This window comes from Neophocaena asiaeorientalis, unplaced genomic scaffold (assembly GCF_003031525.2).
Source record: "Neophocaena asiaeorientalis asiaeorientalis breed wild unplaced genomic scaffold, Neophocaena_asiaeorientalis_V1.1 scaffold138, whole genome shotgun sequence".
Taxonomy (NCBI): Eukaryota; Metazoa; Chordata; class Mammalia; order Artiodactyla; family Phocoenidae; genus Neophocaena; species Neophocaena asiaeorientalis.
The window spans coordinates 3,972,526-3,991,406 of record NW_020172632.1 but is presented as its reverse complement, the minus strand read 5'-3'; the positions used below and the strand labels follow the sequence as shown (position 1 = coordinate 3,991,406).

General features: G+C 36.6%; 1 protein-coding gene across 3 annotated transcripts in view; it reads left to right on the top strand.

Annotated features, from left to right (window-relative positions):
- The window catches only part of EPS15 (epidermal growth factor receptor pathway substrate 15), a 160,685-nt gene extending 142,484 nt beyond the window's left edge, over positions 1-18,201 (top strand). For all 3 annotated transcript variants that reach the window (XM_024739268.1, XM_024739269.1, XM_024739267.1), the window contains 4 exons: positions 9,448-9,524; positions 10,870-11,032; positions 13,256-13,449; positions 15,766-18,201. In XM_024739268.1, coding sequence (XP_024595036.1) covers positions 9,448-9,524; positions 10,870-11,032; positions 13,256-13,449; positions 15,766-15,912 — 581 coding nt within the window. In that variant the 3' untranslated portion in view covers positions 15,913-18,201. The remainder of the gene's footprint in view (positions 1-9,447; positions 9,525-10,869; positions 11,033-13,255; positions 13,450-15,765) is intronic.
- Positions 18,202-18,881: the final 680 nt, after the last annotated feature.

Genomic DNA, 18,881 nt, shown 5'->3' with positions numbered 1-18,881 from the left:
GAGCGGCTGGGCCCGTGAGCCATGGCCGCTGAGCCTGCGCGTCCGGAGCCTGTGCTCCGCGGCGGGAGAGGCCCCGGCAGTGAGGGGCCCGCGTACTCAAAAAAAAAAAAAAAAAAAAAAAAAGATTAATCCCACAGAACAGGAGAATTATAAGCTTTCAAAATAAATTAGAAACATAAGGGTAAATTTTTGTTATTAAAAATTAATCACTCTACACCTACCTTTAAAATATTGTAGTTATGATAGTAATAGAAGGACGTTAAATTTTTTTTTTTTTTTTTTGCGGTAGGTGGGCCTCTCACTGTTGTGGCCTCTCCCGTTGCGGAGCACAGGCTCCAGACGCGCAGGCTCAGCGGCCATGGCTCACGGGCCCAGCCGCTCCACGGCATGTGGGATCTTCCCGGACTGGGGCACGAGCCCGTGTCCCCTGCATCGGCAGGAGGACTCTCAACCACTGTGCCACCAGGGAAGCCCCCAGGACGTTAAATATTTTTAATATTTTGTCTCAGTTATTTTGGCATTTCCTCCTGGTGATAGACACATTGCAGACAAATAAAGAAAACTAAAGAAAGCAAATTCAGGTCACTCAGTTTCTACATATATTTTATTTTGTCTTGTAAATGTTCTTTTTACGCTTCATTATAAATGAGATTAGTTGTGGTGCCAGAAAATTTTTGCATGGAATATTTTACTAACTCCTAACTGAGAAAATGCAGAATCTTTCCAATTCTTTTTTTTTTTTTTTTTTTGATAATCTCCTGTTATTTGCTACCAGCTACCAGTACAAATGAAAATTGCATTGTTGGTGACTATCAAGAATTTGAAGAATTCTTTTTTTTTATTTTTCAATTTTTTTGGCTGCCCTGTGTGGCACGTGTGACTTAGTTCCCTGACCAGGGATCGAACCCACACCCTCTGCAGTGGAAGCGAGGAGTCTAAACCTCTGGACCACCAGGGAAGTCCTTCCAATTCTTAATTAAAGCTTTATAACATTCTGAGGATATAGAAGGGAACTCATGGTGTCCCCAGAGCATCTTTGACACCAGCATTAGTAAAATGCCAAGTAGGTCTTCGTTTTTACAGGCAATGACTCAGGCTAAGCATGCAGATGTTCATATATTTTACAATTCTTAGCCTCTGCTTTCTTTCATGTTTCTTCTCTAATTTTCTCCATTTCCACAAACCACAAGTCATGAATGTTTCTTCAAGGCCACTTAATTTTGGAATGAAAAAATGTGTGTGCGTGGGCAGGTGTATATTTGGGTATAGTGAGTGTATATCTCTGTCTCCTCCCACCTCCTTTCTGTCCACAAGTAAAAGTGTGAAAGCTTTTTTGTAAAGTCTTTTTTGCCCCTTCCACATAAATCTAGGTGTTATTTCTCCTTAACTCTCTTTGAACTTTAACACTTACTGTGTAGCAGTTGTGTACATGTATATCACTCAGTTAAATCATGAGTTCCTTGAAGGTAGATGTTGTGTCTTATTTCCTCCTAAATTCCTAGTACCTAGGCTTGAACATAAAAGATGCTTACTAAATGTGAATGGATTAGTGGGTCAGTGAGTGAGTGAACTAATTGAAGACCAGCTTGAGAAAGTAGATCCTTTACTAATGACTATGATTCACAAGTATCTCTTGAAGGTTTTTTGTGAGCTTGAGCTTAATTATTTTATGGATTGTGAATGGGTCATGGAGAAAAAAAGCTTTCTTCTTCCTCCCAGGATTCTCTGGTAGACAGCTGTTCTTTGGGATTATTTGTGAGCCTTAAGGTTTCCCTTATTCCTTGTTGGTCAGCTGGTTGTACTAAGAAATGTTATGGTATCTGTTTGGAATATCCTTAGTAACTAGATGGTTTCTGTCCTTTTTATCCTTTAATATTTTCAGCAAATATGAGTGTTCTTGACCTTGAGGGTACAGTAGTGAACAAAACAAAGTTCCTGTCTTTTTTAGAGCTTATGTAAACAAATATATAACATGTCAGTTAATGATGATTGCTATGAATTAAATGAGACTAAAGGGGTAAAAAGTGATATGCCTAAAATGTAGCTTTATCCTTCACACCTCACAAAAAATCATGTCAGCATAGTATGATCTGAAATATGTAAGGAAAAAAAAAACCAGGGAAAAAAGCTGGTAAAGAAGTCTGATAAAATATTGGTATGGGTCCTTTCTTTCCTTCTCTCTCTCTCTTTCTTTCCTTTCTTTTAAATTGAAGTGTAATTGACAAGCATTATGTTAATTTCAGGTGTACAACATAATGATTCAACATTTGTGTGCATTGCAAAACGATCACCTCAATAAGTTTATTTACCATCTATCACCATACAAAGTTACAAATTTTTTCCTTGTGATGAGAACTTTTAAGATTTACTTTCTTAGCAACTTTCAAGTTTGCAATACAATATTACTAACTTTAGTCCCCATGCTGTACATTACATACCCATGACTTATTTATTTTATGACTGGCAGTTTGTACATTTTGACCCCTTTATCCATGTTGCCCATTCCTCAACTCCTCTTCTCAGGATTATTTCCGCTAATCAGATTATAGATGATATTTTTAAATTATGCTTTTATGTATTTCTCCAAAGTGATCATTACCTTTATTCTTGGGAAGAAGAGGGTGCTAATCAGATTACCTTTGCATTCAAAGTCTGATTCTGCTGACCCATGGCTCCTGTGTGCCTCAAGAAAAAGAAAGCCACCTACTGAGTTCCTCTCCCAGTATTTCTGTGACTCCTCAGCAGGCATCTCACACATAATGTGAACAAGTTCATGCTCAGTGAGTCCTTCCAGTTTCTGGACAGGTCTCTGCTTCATATCAACCATGATCAATATCTGAGAAAGTTCTTTCCAAAGTCTTATTTCCCCAATTTAGGCAAAAGTGCTTTGTCATTCATCTAGGATGCATTCCCCAGTGTTTGGACCAATGCTGAATCCATTTCTTATGATGAAGGACATATAGAAAAACTCTAAGGAGACCTTCAAGATGGCGGAAGAGTAAGACATGGAGATCACCTTCCTCCCCACAAATACATCAGAAATACATCTACATGTGGAACAACTCCTACAGAACACATACTGAACACTGGCAGAAGACCGCAGACTTCCCAAAAGCTGTGGGGCTGACAGGGTCTTTGTGCTCCGGCCGGGTGTCAGACCTGTGCCTCTAGGTGGGAGAGCCAAGTTCAGGACATTGGTTGACCAGAGACCTCCTGGCTCCATGTAATATCAAATGACGAAAGCTCTCCCAGAGATCTCCATGTCTGGAGATCTCTGGGAGAGCTTTCGTCATTTGATATTGTGGAGCCAGGGCTCCACAATATATGTGGGAGGGGCAAAAAAGACTACAAAAAAGCTTTCACACTTTTACTTGTGGACAGAAGGGACCCAGCTCCACTCAACGACGAGCAAGCTACAGTGCTGGACACCCTATGCCAAACAACTACCAAGACAGGAACGCAACCCCACCCATTAGCCTAAAATCACAGTAAGGTCACAGACATCCAGAAACACACACCAGACATGGTCCTGCCCACCAGAAAGACAAGGTCCAGCCTCATCCACCAGAACACAGGCACCAGTCCCCTCCACCAGGAAGCCTACACAACCCACTGAACCAACCTTAGCCACTGAGGGCAGACACCAAAAACAATGGGAACTACGAACCTGCAGCCTGTGAAAAGGAGACCACAAACACAGTAAGTTAAGCAAAATGAGAAGACAGAGAAAACACACAGCAGATGAAGGAGCAGGATAAAACCCCACCAGACCAAACAAATGAAGAACAAATAGGCAGTCTACCTGAAACAGAATTCAGAGTAATGATAGTAAAGATGATCCAAAATCTTGGAAATAGAATGGAGAAAATACAAGAAACATTTAACAAGGACCTAGAAGAATTAAAGAGCAAACAAACAATGATGAACCACACAATAAATGAAATTAAAAATTCTCTAGAAGGAATCAATAGCAGAGTAACTGAGGCAGAAGAACGGATAAGTGACCTGGAAGATAAAATAGTGAAAGTAACTACCACAGAGCAGAATAAAGAAAAGAGAGTGCAAAGAATTGAGGACAGTCTCAGAGACTTCTGGGACAACATTAAACACACCAACATTTGAATTATAGGGATCCCAGAAGAAGAAGAGAAAAAGAAAGGGACTGAGAAAATATTGGAAGACATTATACTTGAAGACTGCCCTAATATGGGAAAGGCAGTAGTCATTCAAGTCCAGGAAATGCAGAGTCCCACACAGGATAAATCCAAGGAGAAACAGGCCAAGACACATATTAATCAAACTATCAAAAATTAAATACAAAGAAAAAATATTAAAAGCAGCAAGGGAAAAAGCAACAGATAACATACAAGGGAATCCCCATCAGGTTAACAGCTGATCTTTCAGCAGAAACTCTGCAAGCCAGGAGGGAGTGGCAGGACATATTTAAAGTGATGAAAGGGAAAAACCTACCACCAAGATTACTCTACCCAGCAAGGATCTCATTCAGATTCAACCGAGCAATTAAAACCTTTACAGACAAGCAAAAGCTGAGAGAATTCAGAACCACCAAACCAGCTTTACAACAAATGCTAAAGGAACTTCTCTAGACAGGAAACAAAAGAGAAGGAAAAGACGTACAATAACAAACCCAAACCAATTAAGAAAATGGGAATAGGAACATACATATCCATAACTACCTTAAATGTAAATGGATTAAATGCTCCAACCAAAAGAGACAGACTGGCTCAATGGATACGAAAACAAGATCCATATATATGCTGCCTACAAGAGACTGATTTCAGACCAAGGGACACATACAGACTGAAAGTGAGGGGATGGAAAAAGATATTCCATGCAAATGGAAACCAAAAGAAAGCTGGAGTAGCAATTCTCATATCAGACAAAATAGACTTTAAATAAAGACCAGTAAAACAGACAAAGAAGGACACTACATAACAACCAAGTGATCAATCCAAGAAGAAGATATAACAATTGTAAATACTTACGCACCCAACATAGGAGCACCACAATACATAAGGCAAATGCTAACAGACATAAAAGGGGAAATCGACAGTAACACAATCATAGTAGGGGACTTTAACACCCCACTTTCACCAATGGACAGATCATCCAAAATGAAATTAAATAAGGAAACACGAGCTTTAAATGACACATTAGACAAGATGGACTTAATTGATATATATAGGACATTCTGTCCAAAAACAACAGAATACACCTTCTCAAGTGCTCATGGAACATTCTCCAGGATAGATCATATCGTGGGTCACAAATCAAGCCTGGTAAATTTAAGAAAATTGAAATTTTATCAAGTATCTTTTCCAACCACAACGCTGTGAGACTAGTTATCAATTACAGGAAAAATTCTGTAAAAAATACAAGCACATGGAGGCTGAACAATACACTACTAAATAACCAAGAGATCACTGAAGAAATCAAAGAGGAAATCAAAAAATACCTAGAAACAAATGACAATGAAAACATGACAACCCAAAACCTATGGGATGCAGCAAAAGCAGTTCTAAGAGGGAAGTTTATAGCAGTACAATCCTACCTCAAGAAAAAAGGAGCATCTCAATTAAACAACCTAACCTTACACCTAAAGCAATTAGAGAAAGAAGAACACAAAACCCCCAAAGTTAGCAGAAGGAAAGAAATCATAAAGATCAGACCAGAAATAAATGAAAAAGAAATGAAGGAAATGACAGCAAAGATCAATAAAACTATAAGTTGGTTCTTTGAGGAGATAAACAAAATTGATAAACCATTAGCCCGACTTGTCAAGAAAAAAAGAGAGAAGACTCAATAGAATTACAAACGAAAAGGAGAAGTAACAACGAGACACTGCAGAAATACAAAGGATCATGAGAGATTACTACAAGCAACTCTGTGCCAATAAAGTGGACAACCTGGGAGAAATGGACAAATTCTTAGAAAAGCACAACCTTCCTAGACTGAACCAGGAAGAAATAGAAAATATAAACAGACCGATCACAAGCCCTGAAATTGAGACTGTGATTAAAAATCTTCCAACAGACGAAAGCCTGGGATCAGATGGCTTCACAGGCGAATTCTCTCACACATTTAGAGAAGAGCTAACACCTATCCTTCTCAAGCTCTTCCAAAATATAGCAGAGGTAGGAACACTCCTAAAAGCATTCTACGGGGCCACCATCACCATGATATCAAAACCAGACAAAGATGTCTCAAAGAAAGAAAGCTACAGGCCAATATCACTGATGAACATAGATGCAAAAATCCTCAACAAAATACTAGCAAACAGAATCCAGCAACACATTAAAAGGATCATACACCATGATCAAGTGGGGTTTATCACAGGAAAGCGAGGATTCTTCAATATACGCAAATCAATCAGTGTGATAAACCATATTAACAAATTGAAGGAGGAAAACCATATTATTATCTCTCTATGACATAAATCACAGCAAGATCCTTTTTGACCCACCTCCTAGAGAAAAGGAAATTAAAAAATATAAACAAATGGGACCTAATGAAACTTAAAAGCTTTTGCACAGCAAAGGAAACCATAAACAAGCTGAAAAAATAACCCTCAGAATGGGAGAAAATGTTTGCAAATGTATCAACAGACAAAGGATTAATCTTCAAAATATACAAGCAGCTCATGCAGGTCAATATCAAAAAAACAAACAACCCAATCCAGAAATGGGCAGAAGACCTAAACAGACATTTCTCCAAAGAAGACATACAGATTGCCAGCAAACACATGAAAGGATGCTCAACATCAGTAATCATTAGAGAAATGCAAATCAAAATTGCAATGAGGTATCACCTCATACCAGTCAGAATGGCCATCATCAAAAAATCTACAAACAATAAATGCTGGAGAGGGTGTGGAGAAAAGGGCACCATCTTGCACTGTTGGTGGGAATGTAAATTGATACAGCCACTATGGAGAACAGTATGGAGGTTCCTTAAAAAACTAAAAATAGAACTACCATACGACCCAGCAATCCCACTACTGGGCATATACCCTGAGAAAACCATAATTCAAAAAGAGTCAGGTACCACACTGTTCATTGCAGCTCTATTTACAATAACCAGGACATGGAAGCACCCTAAGTGTCCATGGACAGATGAATGGATAAAGAAGGTGTGGCACGTATATACAATGGAATATTACTCAGCCATAAAAAGAAACGAAACTGAGTTATTTGTAGTGAGGTGGATGGGCCCAGAGTCTGTCATACAGAGTGAAGTAAGTCAGAAAGAGAAAAACAAATACCGTATGCTAACACATATATATGGAATCTAAAAAAAAAAAAAAAAGTTCTGAAGAACCTAAAGGCAGGACAGGAATAAAGATGCAGGCATAGAGAATGGACTTGAGGACACGGGGAGGGGGAAGGGTAAGCTGGGACAAAGTGAGAGAGTGGCATGGACATACATATACTACCAAATGTAAAATAGATAGCTAGTGGGAAGCAGCCACATAGCACAGGGAAATCAGCTTTGTGACCACCTAGAGAGGTGCTATAGGGAGGGTGGGAGGGAGATGCAAGAGGGAGGAGATATGGGGATATATGTATATGTATAGCTGGTTCACTTTGTTATAAAGCCGAAACTAACACACCATTGTAAAGCAATTATACTCCAATAAAGATGTTTAAAAAATACTCTAGTAACCTACATGTAGCGTATTCTTCATATACAAGTGTCATGTTTTTTATTAGTGTCTTTCACAATGTACACTTCATAATATTTCAGTCAAACCTGACCTAACTCAGCAGTGTTGTCACATGTGTTATGACTGCTTGTAAAAGCTGTGGTACCATGGCAGAGCAAAAGCGTGAAGCAGATTTTTCAGTCCGTCAAGTGAAATGAGCCCATACCAATCAGGAGAGCGTCTGCATCCTGCTCAGGCTGTGCCTCAGCTGCCACTGCATCAGGAATTACAGGAAGAGGAGGAGAAAGAAGGGAAAGCCTGAAACAGCACCCATGACTAGGCAGGGCCTGAGGCTGTGGGATGCAGCAGATATGTAGTAATACAAAACCATCTTTTATGGCTAAAGCTGTAGGATTTCCTGTAACTCTGGACTCTCAACATCCTCTTCAGGTTCAGAGTTATTGGTGTGTCCCTAATGGACTGATTTTCTCTGTGCTTCTACCCACCTCATGACTGTCTTGGTGACAAGACAAAGATAATGTATATCTTCCTTGCCCCTCTTCTGTTTATGTCCATGGTGTACTCACTGTTAGAGGTAAGGGCACACTTTACACATTTAAATGAGTGGGTGAGCACACTTTGTCCTAAAACTGATTTGATGTAAAGATGAGTTAAGGAAGAGCAAGGAGCATTTTTCTATGCCTCTTTGCTCTGTCTTATCCTCTCTTTTGAGATTCACTTTCTTCTTCCTTTGTTTCTTTCTGCTTTCCTATATCAAGCAGCAATTCCTATAAATATTCTTTGACCTTATTGGTAGCCTTTATGCCTGAACAGACAAAACCTATCTCAACGTAAGTCAATTTGTTCCAGCTGAAAATGTTAGTCTATTTGTTAAGTGCACTGTGATGGAACAGATAACTTCTCATGCCTGTGGAGCAGGGATTAAATACTGCTTTTGCAATTACTGTTCCTTCTGCCTGGAATAGATTTCTCTCCCCCACCTCCATCTATTCAGCAGACTCCATCCCTTATTTAAAAGACCTAGGTCAAATGTAATGGCTTATTTGATGCTTTTCCCGATTCTCCCAGCAGTTAATGGCTTCTACTACAGGTTTTTTATACCTCTCTAGTAGCTCATTTAAGATTATTTTATTATTGTTTGTGTATATGTCTGTCACTGTACTATGAACTTTTCAGACATAGGAACTCTATCTTCTTATTTTCTTCAGTTTTATATATGGCCAATGAATCTTTTTTGACCATTCGTTCTTTGTTGGATAAGTGTTATTCCTTGTTTTTAAGAACCTTACAATCTAGTAGGGGTGATATATCAATCACAGATAACCATAATACAAACTAGAATGCTGTCAGTGCCACAAAGAAGGAAGAAATCACTTCTTGCTGTGTGAATTAGAGATACCTAGGTTATTCTAGGCTTTGTGGATATTGTAGTATTTGAAATGGACCTTGAAGGGTGTGTGTGAAATGTGGAATTAATGGTGTAGTTTTTTTTTTACTTCATGATGTCTTTATTAGAAATAGTTTAAGCGCTATATTATTTGACGTGTATTCCAAAGCCTTAAACACTTTACCTAGAGTTAGTTCACCTGTTTTTGATTCTTCAGTGATTCATCCGTGTGCTAAACTGTCTTTGTGGACTTAAATTCAGGGACTAATATTTGGCATTCGATATTTTTCATTTGTCTGAATGTTACTAACCAAAAGAGGACATGAAATTTGATGTCTTTCTGTCCTATTACATTGATTTTCTTTATTCATTTTAGCCACAGACCCCTTTGCTTCTGTTTTTGGAAATGAATCATTTGAAGATGGATTTGCTGACTTCAGCACATTGTCAAAGGTAATCTGCAATACTTAGTAGGAAAGTAAAATATACTGTGTTTCCACCAAAGGAGTGATCCTTCCTTTTGATTTTATAACCTGACCCTCATAGAGATTGCAACTTGATTTCAGTAAGGCACAGCAAACATTGATTTCAGACAGAAATGAAATATAAGATGTAATCAAAGTAGACATTTCTGTACACAAAGACAATGATGATGGTACAGATAATTATAATTTTCTACTGGCAGGTCTGCTCAACACCTTTAAGAGCCTTCTGTCTTTTTAAACATGTTTCTTCCAATTGAATTACATTTTCCCCCTGTTGACTGTCTGGGTCAATAGCTGTAAAATCTGGACATTCATTCCATCCTCTCTGTACTGGTTACTTGATTTTATGTTCTGAGACTGTTAAGGTTAGTATTAAGATAATTAATAGCCCAGCACTATTAGGTAGTAGACTATATATGTCAACTACCTATTTTCCAATGTAGCCCTAGGATTGATTCAGGCCAAAAGAGTAAACTTAGAGTATATGTCACACTGTCTCTATCATTGGTTCTCAACTGGGTGTTATTCCCCCCACCCCCACCCCCCAGGAAACATTTGGCAATGTCTAGAGACATTTTCGGTTGTCACAGCTGAGGAGGAGGGCTGTTCATATCTAGTGGCTGGAGACCAGGGATGTTGTGCAACACCCTGTCCAACGCCACAACACAGAGCTATATCCAGCCCAAAATGTCAGCATGCTTCTTTAGAGAAACACTGGCCTAAACTGTAATATCTGATTCATTATAGAAAAGTGAATCTTTCATTACTCCATGTATTAGAGAGGCCAGGTCTTCAGACCCACAATAAGACTTATGCCATGGGATCAGTTTGCTTAAAAAACAAAATTGACTTTCAGGTTGTCTTTAATGTTTTTTAAGATGCCATTTTCTTTGACTTTAGTATTAAATCTTTCCTATATTTAAGTGCATTGGCAAGTGTGGAATCGGTATTTTTTCCTTTATCTTTTGGATCAGATATTCACTTGAGGAAAAATATATTAGTCTCTTTATAAAGGGCCTCAATGGTTTTGTATCACCTGAATCTTAATAAACCTTTAATCCAGAGTTGGCTTGTTTTGGTACGATCTGTTGCTCTTAATAAGTAGTGATGTTATAATCACTACTCATATAGAACAATTAAAAAATTTTTTTCCATTTTGGTTCTGAATGCAAAGGTTAAAATGTTAGTGCTCTCAGAATTGAAATAAATAAAGCTGCATAATACTGAAGATCACTCTTCCAAATGCTCCATAACCGCATACGGTTTGGTTGGCATAATATATATAACCATGAGTAATTTCTTTTCAAACAAAGGTCAACAATGAAGATCCTTTTAGTTCATCCACATCAAGCTCCATCAGCAATATGGTCATTACAAAAAATATGCTTGAGGAAACATCCATCAAAACTGAAGACGTACCCCCAGCACTGCCACCAAAGATTGGAACTCCAACAAGGCCCTGCCCACCACCACCTGGTATGAGAGTTGATACCTTTCCTAAATCAACTACTTCCTTTTTCTTTCTGAAAAGTATTGTGTGGGCCTTATTTGTAGACTTTATATAAAGGGCCTTAAACAAAACAAGTCCAAAAACACAGCAGAAGCCTGCTGCCATCATCTGTTCTGACTTTAATGCAGAATTACAGATATGTGCCTAAGAAGCCAGCCTGTGTAACTGTCATGAACTATTTTTCTAGCAAGAGCTAATTTCTCTTTAAATCATTTTAGAGAGGCAGTAAATGAAAAAAGGAAAGTACCAACGAAATCTCTTACTTTTTGGAAGCTCATTGATTACCATTTGAACAACAGTTTCCTGCGCTTTGGTATTTTAATAAATTTCTGTAAGCAAAGATTAATTTGAAGTCCCTTTCTTTTTCCTGCTAAATGTGAAGTCTTCCTTAAGTCCTTTAATGTGAGAATATATGGCCTTTTTGGTATCCAGAATTCAGCTTTTCGGTATCAGAATTTTAAAAGAAAGTATTATTTTTCTTGAAGGAAAATATTATTTTACTTGACTTGATAAGAGACTCCTTTATTTTATAAAAGTGATGTTTTTGGTCTAGAAACAAATTCTTACTATTCTTATTTTTTTTGTTTTGTTTAGCACTGTAAAGAAAAAGGGGTTTTGTTTGTTTGTTTGTTTTTAATGAAGATAATAAAGTTCATGAGAAGTGGTAAAAAGGCAATCCCCTGAATAGTTGTAGTGCTACTTGTGAGAAGACACATCTGGTACATTATTGTTTTAACCATATATCATTCTGTGGTAAATTTTCAGCCTCAGTAGTTCTAGAATATTATTCTTGCCTTTTCATAATAGCCTCCCTATGGTATTTCTTGGGCAGATTTTTTTTTCTTCTTTGATTTAAAGAATTGCAAATAAAATTGTTAAGACCCAGCTACCTGTTGAAAAATCAGGTGAACTGAACTGAACTCCTTTTATCTTTTAAGGAAAAGTAGCCTGTATCATATATCACTAGAGAGTAAGGTTGTCAGAATATATTTTTTTAAAAATGATGGTTAATTTGCTCATTTAAGTTTTATACCAGTAAGGTGCCAACAGTGAAGTTATTTTTAAAATCCTAAGTAAACTAATATACTAGTGCTGTAACTAAATCTAAGACTTCAGCAAAGTGAGTATATATCACTGTAGAAAAATCAAGGAAAGAAAGATGGTTTGTTGAACTGCAGCTTAAAGATCTGGGTTCTAATTCTGGATATTCTCTGACTAGCTCTATGATCTTGAGTGTGTAACTTCATATGTCTGAACCTCGGCTATCTGAGCTGTTAGATGGTGGCATTAATTCTAATGTTGCCTACCTTCACAGGATTGTGGAAGGATCCTTTGAGATATGAGATGTGAACACCTTTTGTAAGCTGCTACAGTGCCAGAAAGAATCTGTTGTTATGATTGCTCTTACCAGCTTAACACGTCTTTAGGAAAATATATATATTTGAAGATATTTTAGCACCTGTTCTTATTATCCTTTCTTCAGGATGTACTGAGTTTAAGTCTTTAAAATTAGAAAACTTGTTTGAAAATGGTGCTGAATTAATGAGCAACAGTATGCTGTTTGGTAAAAGATTTAGTTGATCAGCACCCACAAAGATTTAGGGCCTGGTCTTCAAAGCATTCTCTTTATTCTTCAGTTTGAAATATTGTAATAGCAAGAAATAGGTGGGCTTTACCAAGGTAGTTTTTAATTTCATGCTCCCAGGTGTTACATATAGATCCAGAGGAAAATCAGAAGAATATTAGCATTTTTCAAAGCTCATTTGCCCTTCCTGCCACTAGTGGATAACTGTATCAGGCAGAGGTTATCACAGCAGAGGCCGTTTTTGTCATTATTCTTTGTCATTCTCCTGCTGTTTTGTCCATTCCTCTCTCTTTTCTTGGGAACATGCTGCTTTGGAGAAGAGAAGGTCAACTCTCTGGGCAGATAAGATTCCCGGCCCATTTCCCCCCTTCTTTGCTATTTTTCCATTTAGCTACACAGAGCTAGAATATATTTGAGAGGTTGTGTGTGAAAATTTGAGGACATAGTGTTGGCTGTGATAGTTTAAGACCATATTAAGAATGTGTTTGAGGTACTGACCCCCATTCCCCACCCCCAGCTCTTTAATGCTCCCTGTGTTCATGTTCTTGTGTGTTTGTGTTTGCCATATTTGCTGGTTGAATTAATTGTAATGATTTTGATCCAGGGAAAAGACCCATCAACAAATCGGATTCTTCTGATCCCTTTAAACTGAATGATCCATTTCAGCCTTTCCCAGGCAATGACAGCCCCAAAGAAAAAGATCCTGATATGTTTTGTGATCCATTCACTTCTTCTTCTTCTACTACTACCACTACCAGTAAAGAGGCTGACCCAAGCAATTTTGCTAACTTCAGTGCTGTAAGTACTGTGAATGGGCTGTTTGGGGGAAAATCTTTCCATTTACAGTTTAAAGAGTTTTCAAAGATTATTTTGGAGTCTGCCAAATTTGCATTATTTCAACTAAATTTACCAATATGTTAAAAATGATCTTTATTCTTCCCTCAACCAAAAAATCTCTGTTTGATTCTGTTTGCTGGTTCTAAAAGTATTTCATTGCTCAAATGATTTTTGTAGTCTTAATTCTTGGGTTATATACCAGTTGTTTTGCAAAACCCTTCTCTTGATCTTGGTAAACAATATAAATAAAATTCTGACAGTTATTAGTTTGCAAATTGTTATGGATGATGGGCCATTAGAGAGTCATTTGCTGTCTGCCCTCTGGATGAATAATGCCAATAATGAGTTTGTGTATTTGTAACTGTGTTTGTGTATAAAGCCTTGATGATTTCTGGAGACCAGTCAACGATTATGAGAGGATAGGGCCAGGAATTCTTTGAATTGAAAATAAAACTCTGGTTTCATATAGTAGTGTTCCTAAAAAGTAAATGTTGGTTTTATTAAATAAATATGATTGTTAAGAGCTAAACAATCTTTAATTATTTGGGGGGCTCTAATTCACTAGCATTCCATATTTACTCTGCATCCTCCCAGAGCTGACTAACATAGGCAGGCCAGTAAAGACAATAGAAGAGTTCTGTGACAAGACCATAGGCAGGGTCTATAAGATCACAGAAATGGGACAACCAGCTTGAAGTGTCACTCTGGGGGGACGGACATTAAGCAATGACATGTATTCCATCATTATTTAGATAAAAACAAGGCTTTTTTTTTTTTTTAATTCTTAGAGTAACTAACAGTGTTTCATTTTCCCAGATGTTTTTTCAGGTAAAATGACCTTCATTATCGCTATTTTATAACAAAGCAATAATTTTCCTCTACTTAATACCTTAAGCACTTGAGATGATTTTAGAAATAAGAGATCTAGTGGCCAGGTGACTCTGACCACAATGTGCCTAATGTCTCCCTCAGTGTAGCATTGGGTCCCTCAACCCGTCACTTTATCCCTGCAGCCATTTCTAGTTAGAAAGGATGTAGGCAGGAATCTGTATGCAACTAAGGCAGACAGAATTAGTCTCAGTTACCCAGCTTTTTTAAGTTTCAGTGGCTTCCTCTGAATGTAAAGGAGCAGAATAGGAATCAGTATTTTGAATACTGGAAAACAGAGAGTGTCAGAATTATACTGCCTTTTATTAGATGGAATTTGAGTTGTTTCGAGCAGAGAATCCAGAATTGCTCTTCTTAGTATAATCCTCTTAATATAAAATAACCTTCTGGCAGTTTGTGGCATTTAATATCTTAAATATGATTTCAGCAAGTCAAAACCTGGTTGGAATGAGTCTTGAACAATAGCTAAGGCATTTTGCTTATTTCATATTCCAGCATCTCCGTATAGTATAATATTAAGCAGCTCATAATAAAAATGTCTTCTTTTTTTAATTATGAAAGATTTGTTAAGTATTATAAGTTTCAAAGGCCCTCTAATTCCCTAGGGGAAAAGCTACCATTTTCAAAAAGCCTGACAGTTTCTTTCACTTCATCCTATTATGGTGTTCATCCTGTTATGGTATTCCTCTGTATGACAGGACTTGAAACTGGGTAGAATTTTTTTATTTAGTATCTGCCACGGTTGCTCTTTCAGGTGGATAAGTGTATTTCCTTGACTTAATAATTACCAGCATTAAGGTTTTATTTAGACTAGGTCATAAAGTTCTCAATGTCTACTGAATTCTTTATAATGCATTAAAAAATTGATCAGGTTCACATCTTATTTAGTATATCCAGTACTCTTATTTTATGTATAACAAAATTTATGTATGTATAGATATTCTTTGCTTCATAATTTTTCTGTACCTGAAGGGCTAGGATAAGGTAGGAAATCACCAGTGGGATTAAGTTGAAAATGATTTATCATGTGAGGATACTCACTGAAGTTGAAGTAGTTAATGTTTCACATTAGATAAAAATGCTAGCCCTCTCCTGTTTTTAAATCTCCTGATTCACCTTAAGAATTTCCACTTTTTAAAAAAATGATGTTTAATGTTCCATTTTATAGACTATCTGTAGACTGCATTAATTTTTAAGATTAAATCATATTTTAATAACTGATTAAATGTGTTTTCAGAAAAAAAAATTAACAATTAACAGGACTATTTACAGAGTCCTTCAGAAGGTGAAACAAATAGTTAAATATCATTTCGTAAAAGTTCTTTTTCCTTCTTGTGTTTGTTCTGCTCATGGATTTATTCGTTTGTTCATTTGTCTTTTAAATGGCAGTATCCCTCTGAAGAAGATATGATTGAGTGGGCCAAGAGGGAGAGTGAGAGAGAGGAAGAGCAGAGGCTTGCCCGACTGAATCAGCAAGAGCAAGAAGACTTAGAACTGGCTATTGCACTCAGCAAATCTGAAGTATCAGAAGCATGAAGAATTTTCCTGTTCTTTGTCAATCACACAATACTCTTCTTCCTGAATACTGAAGCTATTTACAGTGTGTATCAAAACTAGCTATGAGCATGGGAATACAAAAGGTTTGAGATTCCTGTAAATGTGACAAAAGTTTTTGTTTTTTTTAAACTCCATTTCAGATTTGTCCTTTTTTTCCCCCTGTAAAAGCGGTAGCCCAGATAACTTCACCTAGGCCCCCGTTCTGGTGTGCATTTAGTGTGAGCTTTTGCCTGCCTGTGCTACTTTTACTTGGAAAGCTAGAGCACCCAAGCTTCTGCCTTCTGGAATATAGAGAAATAGTTTCATCCCTTTGCTACCCTTGTTCTGTAGTTACTCTGATGATAGCCAGTGGGGTTCTTAAAGTTGGCAGTATTCTCCCCTAATTTAAATGGTTGAAAGAGGGGAAGGGAAAGAACATCCTATTTCTTTTATGACAGAGCGAGTTGGCTAGTTTAAAGTACATGTTTGTATTTCCTTATAATCAAAATACTGTTCAATTTGTTTTTTATAGACAAGAAAAAATATTTTGCATAAATTGACTCCACTATTGAAAAAGGGATGCTTTAGATTGAACCATTATAGCTTCAGATTCAATCTTTTCCTAAATAAAAACTTTAAAGCCTCATGTGTGAAATATATTTAAAATTTTCTTCTCTGGACTTAGGGAATTTTAGATAAACACATACCTCTCCATAATTTTAAGCATTAGAGGGTGGAGAAAAATTACCACTTAAAATATACCCATCAATATAAGGTAAGCAAAAATCTTAACCTGGCAGCCATTCTGCCACTGCCATGGCACTGTCCTCTTTAGTTCATGGTAGGTTTATTTTTCTACTTTTGCAGAAGAAACTTTAGCAAGCTAGAACTGGAAGGTACTTTAACTTTTTGTATACATATATATTTTTTTTTTCTTTAATGAAGGTTCAGTTACTTGAAATGTAAAAACATTCACTGAATACAACTGAAAAAAGTGATGTGTATTAAATCATATTATTACTTTTTGTCCATTTTTGTGGATTAAAATAGTTTATTCTCTTTGTGTTTTTAACCTACAAAATTGGCAGGCTAGCAAAAAAATTTTGTGTTTTTTAATTGGGAGAGAAGAGACCTGCCAAATTATCGAAGCTCTTTATGTTTTAAAAGCCTATCTCCTGTAAAATTGACCAAGCAGACAAGCTGAATTTAAAATGGACTGTGAAGTAGGCTGTAAATTGTAATCTTATTTTTTTTTAACATGAGTCAGTGATTTAGATAATGTATTGAAAACCAAGATAAAGGAAAATGCACCTAAAAACTAATTAAATATCTCTGTGGTTACCAAGTCAAGGTGGTATTGATCTGTGTTAATCAGAGTAACTTGTTGCCTAGCCTATGAATAAATTCCAAAATATCCAGTTCATTTCATCTTGAAATGGTGCTTTTTTTTCTCTCCACACACAATTGAATTGCTGCAGTTTAAAACAAATTTGAACCACTTTCTTGCACTGTTAGCTTTTTTCTACTTTTATAGATTAAAACATTTCAGCATAAAAGTCATACATATGAAGCAAGGGCTGAATCATAATCACAAGGGTTTAATTTTGATAAACTAATCCAGTTATAAGGATATACTGCAAAAGTTGATTGAGAAAGTAGTATTGGGAGTTGTGAATGGTAGTGAGTTTTGGGTTTTTTTCTTCCCCTTAACACTTTAGGAAAAAGGTAAGTAGACTTGAACAACCTTCTTTTGCACTGGGAAAATGAACAGATGTTTGAAATGGTTTTAAAATATTTTTTTTAATTAAAAGAACACTCTGGAAAGTACTAAATATCTGTAACTTATAAACACCAACTTTCGATGTAATAAGTATACCTTAATCTTATGTGTGTTTAACTGGATTACATAGATTCTTTTATTAAAATATGTATACTCAGTGGACCAATATAATATATTAAAGTATGTATTATATCTATATATACATATATACATATACATATATATATATATATATATATATAAATCTCCATGCTCACTTGTGTAGGATGAATGTCTTAGAGTCATTTATGATTATATTTTATGTTGTTGACTCTGGCTCCAGAGCCTGTGCTTGAAAGGACAGATAAGTATTCCTGAGAGCTAAGTGGCACTACTTATGAAGTTTTAACCATCTTCTACCTACTTGTTCAGGTTTATTTGAGTTCTCTTTATAGAATTTTCTCTTATGTTTCAAACTTCTAAACTGTAGCCTGTAATTATGAGAACAATAAACTTTAAATTATAATAAACCATACTATCCATACATCCTATCTGAAATGGAGTTTTGCACGATTCTCTGTTATGTCCATGCTGTGTCTAAGGAGGGGTAGGCATACAATCAGCACAGATTAATATGTGTAAAGTGCTTGAGACAGTACCTGGTATAGAATAAAATACTCAATAAATGTTAACTATTTTTTAGTTGACATGTCCTGTTTTTTTGAAAGAAAGATAGGAAACAGGTATGCATAGAAACAGTGCCTGAAACGTAGGTGGTGTGTATATATTTGCTGAATGAGGATTTGTGAGATGGACTCTAGGAGGGCACTGTGGTGTGAAAAATTCAGACAACCCTGGTCTGCCATTTTTAGGAAAGATGACTTTGACAAAGTTACTTAGCCTCCCTGAACCTCATTTTCTTCTTCTAATGAACGTCATAATACCCAACTCACAGGATTGTTCTGAATGATTTGAGTTTGACAGCTTTTTAATATTATTTATTTTAATCAAACAGATGCAGCCATGTTATTATTAATAGTGAAAATAGCTATTGGTTATTGAATGCACTATACTAAGCACTTTACGTGTGTCTTCTTGGTTAATCTTCACAGAAGCCCTAAGTAGTACTATTATTATCGCCTGTTTTAGAAATAGGAAAAATGAGGCTCAAAAAAGTTAAAATAGGGCTTCCCTGGGTGGCGCAGTGCTT